Source organism: Nicotiana attenuata, chromosome 1 (assembly GCF_001879085.1).
Source record: "Nicotiana attenuata strain UT chromosome 1, NIATTr2, whole genome shotgun sequence".
NCBI classification, from domain to species: Eukaryota; Viridiplantae; Streptophyta; class Magnoliopsida; order Solanales; family Solanaceae; genus Nicotiana; species Nicotiana attenuata.
The window spans coordinates 1,232,145-1,238,963 of record NC_031989.1 but is presented as its reverse complement, the minus strand read 5'-3'; the positions used below and the strand labels follow the sequence as shown (position 1 = coordinate 1,238,963).

Sequence of the window (6,819 nt, the reverse complement as noted above, 5' to 3'; positions counted from 1 at the left end):
TGTAAAATATAAACCTTAAAATTTTCAAAACCTCCCCTCCCCTCTAATTGGTCGTCAAGCCTATCCATATTGTAAGGATGGATGTACTGGTGAAACGCAAAATCCTTTCGCAAATGTTAGTTTTTAAAGATGTATGCTATTGAAACACAAACATCCAATCTGAATTGAATCGACGAATGATATGAATCAATGTTTTAAAAGGCGGGGGCGTGAGGCGAGGCGTTTTACCTCTGACGAGACGAGGCGTAAGCCCTGAGACATAGGGCGTAAGTCCCACGGATCTTTAAATTTTACTAATTTCAAAATTTTTAAAATAATATAAAATCTAATTACAAAAATTACATTAAAATCACAAAATTATAACAAATAATCTATTTATAATTTATAATTCAACTATGAATAATATGAAAAGTATGACATATATAGGGGTGTTCAAAACCGAACCAAAGCCGAAAACCGAACCGAAACCGAAGCTTAATGGCTTATTGGTATCGGGTTAACGGTTTAACGGACGGGGAACGGATTGAAATTTTTTTATTTATGGCTCCTGTTAAGAATATATATATATATATANATATAATTCACCATACAATACCATGATAACTAATTATTTGTAGATAGTTACTAGCTAATACTGAGCTATTAAATTAATAAGTATTGTATCTCGTAAATGTGGAAAAATAATATTTGGAAAAATAAGTATAAAAAAATTATGGATTATTATATAGTAAAGACATAACAAAAGTAAATATAAATACTTTTTAAATGAAAGATTTATTTAAAATTAACTATCATAGCAGTCTTAGTGGATAACGTGNTGTGGAAAAACAATATTTGGAAAATAAGTTTAAAAAAATTATGGATTATTATATAGTAAAGACATAACAAAAGTAAATATAAATGAAAGATTTATTTAAAATTAACTATCATAGCAGTCTTAGTGGATAACGTGCAATAATTGTTACTTTAATAATGACATAAAATACTCTCAACTTGATGATTTATGATTAAGAACAAAGTAATTTTGAATAGTCAACGATTTATTAAGAAAATTTGAGGCTTTACAAGGTTAGTTACATACAATTGCATAAAGTTCTATGAGGCGAGCCTAGTACGCTGGGCGTTGGCCGTGTCCGGGGCGTAAGCCCCGATGGCCGAGGCGTAAGTCTCACGGAACTAAGCCCCACACATAAGCCCAGGGACGTTTTACGAGTGCTCCGCCCTGGGGCGAGTCCCAATTCTACTTTTAAAACAGAGATATGAATAAAATCCAATTTGAGAATATCATACTAAATTGGACATTGGCCTGTGTGTAAGATGTCCTTTTGCAAATGTAAGTTTATTTTTGCCGGTATGTAGCTTAAATTTGATAATTCATAATAGACACGTGTCATTTCGAGTGCCATAGTTCCATTGACTGAAACTTCACAGACTATTTTATATTGGGAAACTTACACAAATGTCCCAAATAAATCTTAACTTACCAACCTCTAGCCATTAGTCATAGACTTACCAAAACTAGCCAATAAAAATTGAAAAACCAAATAATAGGGTTCTTTCTATCAAAGAATCACATGCAAAAATCACCTTTCATATTTTAAGCGTGATTAGCAATATTAGATACAAGACGGAAAGGAAATTTCATGGACGGGGTAGCAAGTAAGGTGATGAAATACAAAAATCTATACTATATTCCAAAAATCTAATCAAAAAAGGAACTTTTTCAATGGGTATGGTTGAAATTCATTGAAAATATATAGATAAGTCAATGTACAAAATTTGAGGAAGATTGGAGGCGATTTGGACTGTTTTTGTATCAAAATTCGTAATTAAATCGAGTTCAAAAAAGTCTTCTGCGCACATGTATCAAACATGTATCACACATGTATCTCACACACACACACGTGATACACAATAGATCAAACATGATACATATGTGATACACAAATGATACACAGTGTGATACACATATCATTTTTTTTCTGTTCAGCTTTTACTTCGAATTTTCAATTCAAACCACCTCAAAACTTCACCAAATCATCCTAAAACTAAGATTTAAGCTCCTTAATTTGTGCCCAATATATTCTAATAACACCCACTCAAAACAAAGCAAAAATTTGATATTTTTTTACTACAAATAGCTAATTGGCTAATTTGTCTAATATTAGTAATATTTTATCAATTGACCAATTTTTATAATGAGCTACTTATAAATGGACATAACTGGTAATTTCCCTTTTATATTTGCTGAGTCAAGACTCAAGAGTAAGCAATATCCCATTAGTAAATAAGCAGTACAATGTTGCTTATTTACAAGCGCCCCCCACCCCCCCCCCACCCCCCCAAAAAAAGAAAAGAAAAAAGAAACATAAGAGAAAAACAAAATCCTACGGAGAGAAGAATATGGGAAAAGAAGAGAAAAAAACTTGGGAGAGAATTAAAAGGGAAATGGAGTCTCTTTATTTGCTTGTCGCTGTTGCAAAAAACAAGCAGTAAGAAGCAAAGCGTATAGTCGCGGCGAGATCCTCCAAGGGGCCGCTCTCTTTCTTCCAATCCTCCATTGACGTTTGATAAAGAATTAAAACTTAATTAAATTCAGTCTCAATTAATCCGATATAAATAGTAGAAGAACCAAAAAAGACAGGCATCAAATTGAGTCAATTTCTGATAGCGATTATGAGGAAAAGGACGAGAAGTAGCGTCGATTGTGCAGTTGTGGATGTTTGGAAACGTGAAGTGGGTGCTCTCTCTACCAGAAACTTCGCTCACCGTCTCGCTGCCTCTGAGGTACTACTTTTTTTTTCTTTTTTTTTTTTAATTTATTTTTCCGAAGTTTATTTCTTGCGATGTAAATATGAAATTTTCTGATCGTTAGTGTCTTAGTTGTTAATTACATGTCTTTATGATAACTCTTGTAATATGCCAAGGCGAACTTGTCACTCAAAAAATAAAAAGGTGACATTGTCACGCATATTTTTACGCTGGAAATACATATATCATTGTATAAAACATTTACTGATTGTGATCCTTGAAAGAAGTTAAGCTGAAGTGCTTTCCCCATTTTATATTATTATTGTTATTGTTGCTGCTGCTTAACCGTTGGACATCAATTGATGTTTGTATCTTTAGTTTTACTGAGCCTAAGATTATCAAAGATTATGCATTTATTATTTCGCTAAGTGAAGCTTAGGACAAAGGCGGAGTAGGTTATTGTTTGTCTCAACTTTTGTGTTATTAACTTTCTTTTGTGTTGAGAAGAAAAATTTATTTCATTGACAAGTAGAGAGAGAGATAGGATTTTAAATTTGAAACAAAATCAACAAACAACAACAACCACCCAGTACAATTCCACTAGTTGGGTTTGGGGAGGAATGTACGCAGACCTTACCCCTACACGGGGTAGTGAGGCTGTTTCCGGAAGACCCTCGGCTCAACACACGAGACAAGAGTTTGAAACAAAATCAGTTTGCTTAATTGTTGCATTTGACTTAGTTAAGGGTGAAGTGGTTTATAAGTGCAATACCTTCTCCGTTTGCGTCCTTAATTATTTTGAAAATATATTAAATATGATATCAGCTGAAGATCTTATTTTCATTTGAACAAAGATTCTTAGCTGTGTCCTATTTATGTTCCAAGTAAGTCTCAGAACCTGGAGCCTGCTAACTGTTGTACCAGGATCTCGTGCTACGACTTGATGTCTTGCGGAAGCTGGAGAAGCACAGGGGCTGTGTTAATACAGTTAGCTTCAATGCTCATGGGGACATAGTCATATCAGGCTCTGATGACCAAAAGGTCATACTCTGGGACTGGGAAACTGGGAAAGTTGTGCTCTCGTTCCATTCAGGTCATCATAACAATGTCTTTCAAGCAAAAATCATGCCATACACTGATGATCGAAGCATTGTTACCTGTGCTGCCGATGGACAGGTAACTTCTTTTTGTGGGTTTCTTTCTTCATGATGTTTCATGTAGGTCATCACCTTACTAAATGGTATGCTGTCTTTGCCCTCTATTTCCTTGATCTTCCTGAAAGAAGGGTACTTATTTCCTTCTTAGGGGTTGCAGATTTACTTCAAAATTACAAAAGGATTATAGTTCACTTCTGCTATTATAGTTTGCTTCTGCTACTACATCCAGTGAGAAAAAAGATACTGTTATTTTACACAATTTAATGATAACAATCATGCAGGTGAGACAAGCACAGATTCTAGAACATGGGAAGGTGGAAACCAAGTTGCTGGCCAAACATCAAGGACGAGCTCACAAATTGGCAATTGAGCCTGCAAGCCCTCATATTTTTTACACTTGTGGAGAAGATGGGTTAGTTCAACATGTGAGTTACTGTCGTGGTTCCTGTAGTTCTATAGCCCTTTCCATCATCTCATGAAAAACTTCTTGTATTTATGATATTACTCATTAGTTTGAAATCAATATATCTCTTTCGCTGGTAGTAGAATTTTGCTTCTTTTCTTCTTCCTTTTTTCCCTCTCTCATTTACTGGAACAACTTTGTCCTTATGTTTGGAAACAATATATATGTAAAGTTGTAAACATAGTTTTAAATCAAACTATTAAGGAGTATATGTTGAAGTAAAATAATGACATAACGTCCTTTATATTTTTTAAATGATTGCTAAAAATCTATGGGCTTTATGGGAATAAGAAGAGCAGAACAGAAATACTAAAACACTGAAATACAAAGAGACTGAGACTTTGGCAAATAGGTATGGTTGTGGTCGAGGTTTCTCATAGCTTCTTTTCATCTGAGCTTTATATGGCTAATGGTCTGATTCAATGTGTTCTTACAGATAGATTTGAGAACAAACACCGCTACAGAGCTTTTTACTTGCCGACCTCAGCGGGCGAGGAGATATATGTCCGTACTTCATCTAAATGCAATTACAATAGATCCAAGAAATCCCTATCTGTTTGCTGTTGCTGGATCAGATGAATTTACAAGAATTTTTGACATCCGCAAATATAAGTGGGATGGATCCACTGATTTTGGCCAACCAGTTGACTATTTCTGTCCCCCACATCTAGTTGGTGATGAGAATGTGGGGATAACAGGCTTGGCTTTCTCTGACCAGAGTGAGCTTCTTGTTACATATAATGAAGAGTTAATTTATCTTTTCACAAAGGACATGGGACTGGGACCTGATCCATCCCCTACTTCGCCATTGTACAATCACAGTGATGAGGGTGAAATGAGCCAAGATCACGAATCTGGTGCATCTCCAGCTGACATAGAGACGGGAGCAAACATTGGTCCACAAGTCTACAAGGGGCACAGGAACTCTGAAACAGTAAAGGGCGTGAATTTTTTTGGGCCCAAGTGTGAATATGTTGTGAGTGGATCAGACTGTGGTAGAATTTTCATATGGAAGAAAAAGGGTGGGGATCTTGTTCGTGTTATGGAAGCAGATAAGCACGTAGTGAACTGCATTGAGTCCCATCCTCATACCGCAGTGCTTGCCAGCAGTGGGATCGAGAGTGACATAAAGATATGGACTCCAAAAGCCATTGAAAGAGCTATTTTACCTGCAAATATTCAACAGGTATGTGATATCAAAATAAAAACTCAAATATGAAGAGGTAAATTTCGTTGTTGTAGGTTCTTTAGCTTGTTCTTCCAAACAGTGTTGTCGGAAGTAATACACAAGTTACTTCTATTGATGGACAATGGATGGGAAACATTTAATTGTTCTCAATATCTCAAGATTTTATCATTGGGTCATTATAAACTTGGTTCATCATTTTCAGGTATAACCCAAGATTGTAGGGGTAATAAATTATGCATTAGCATGTTCTCTTTGATTTCAGCTGCCTACACATCCTGATCACACGAGTAAAGCTAAGCTAGTAATGGGACTACAGTTAGGGGGGTTTCTACTTATTTGATGTATTGCAATACAACAAATTGTTGACAATTATACATTCAAACTTTGTACTGGTCTCTCTTGGTTTCGTTAAAAATTTATCTACCTAATAGGGAGTATCAAAACTAGTAGAAATATCATCTTGTGAAATTTTTTATTTATTTATTTCAGCTGCATCCAATATTAAACTTCATTTAACTTGATATTATCTGGAAAGCTCTCGAGGATGCTCTTGTTCATTATTGTTGTATTTATCCAAAAAAAATTCAAATATTTTGATAGCCATCGTCTAGAAGTGACAAAAGCATATCACATGGATGAGCTTTCTAGTTATTACACATGATTGAATGCCATTTTGTAGAGAATCATTTTTGTGTTGATTCAGCACTTCTATTATACCTCTTGCATTCTGGGAATTTCCCTCTGCTGGGAAAAAAAGATGAATTAGTTTCACTGAAGTGTCCTACTGAGAAATGATTTTATATTCCCTCCACCAACCCCCCCCCCCGCCTACCCCCCCCCCCCCAAAAAAAAAAAGAAGGAAGAAACTAAGGAATGTTACTGGGAAAATGAAGTAGGATTAGGTGAATCTAGGTATGAGGGATAAGGAATAATTAATATCGAACTAAATTTAAGAAGAGTTTATCCCATATTTGGTTGGGAGAAAATTACATTATACTTAATTGCAGGATTATAGTATTTTTTTTATCCCTATGGAAAGGTGAAATAACTAATCATGAAATAATTAATCTTGGGATAACTTCTTTCCAACCAAACGACCCCTAAGAGTCCTTTAAAGTTTAAAGGGCAAAGCCTAATCCCAATCATGATTAAAAATAGTAATTTTATTTTATTTTGTGAAGTAGCAACGTCCAACTAACAGGGGTTTTAAAGGGTTCTATTGTACATGGAGCAATTAGGTCATGCTCTGCACTATGAGG

General features: G+C 35.1%; 1 protein-coding gene across 2 annotated transcripts; it reads left to right on the top strand.

The window, feature by feature from the left end:
- On the top strand, positions 2,351-6,153 carry LOC109229177 (DDB1- and CUL4-associated factor 8-like). 2 transcript variants are annotated; one of them, XM_019395506.1, is made up of 5 exons: positions 2,351-2,787; positions 3,676-3,927; positions 4,190-4,333; positions 4,808-5,557; positions 5,763-6,153. In XM_019395506.1, exons 1-5 carry the CDS (start codon positions 2,677-2,679, stop codon positions 5,766-5,768), a joined length of 1,263 nt encoding a protein of 420 aa, XP_019251051.1. In that variant the 5' UTR covers positions 2,351-2,676; the 3' UTR covers positions 5,769-6,153. The 2 variants fall into 2 exon arrangements, with proteins under 2 accessions (XP_019251051.1, XP_019250441.1); XM_019394896.1 differs by having other exon boundaries at positions 4,808-6,153.

Coding starts and splice junctions, on each gene's coding strand:
- LOC109229177 (XM_019394896.1), top strand. CDS start 2,677: ATGAGGAAAAGGACGAGAAGTAGCGTCGATTGTGCAGTTGTGGATGTT. Junction 2,788..3,675: donor ACCGTCTCGCTGCCTCTGAG/GTACTACTTTTT, acceptor CTGTTGTACCAG/GATCTCGTGCTACGACTTGA. Junction 3,928..4,189: donor CCTGTGCTGCCGATGGACAG/GTAACTTCTTTT, acceptor ACAATCATGCAG/GTGAGACAAGCACAGATTCT.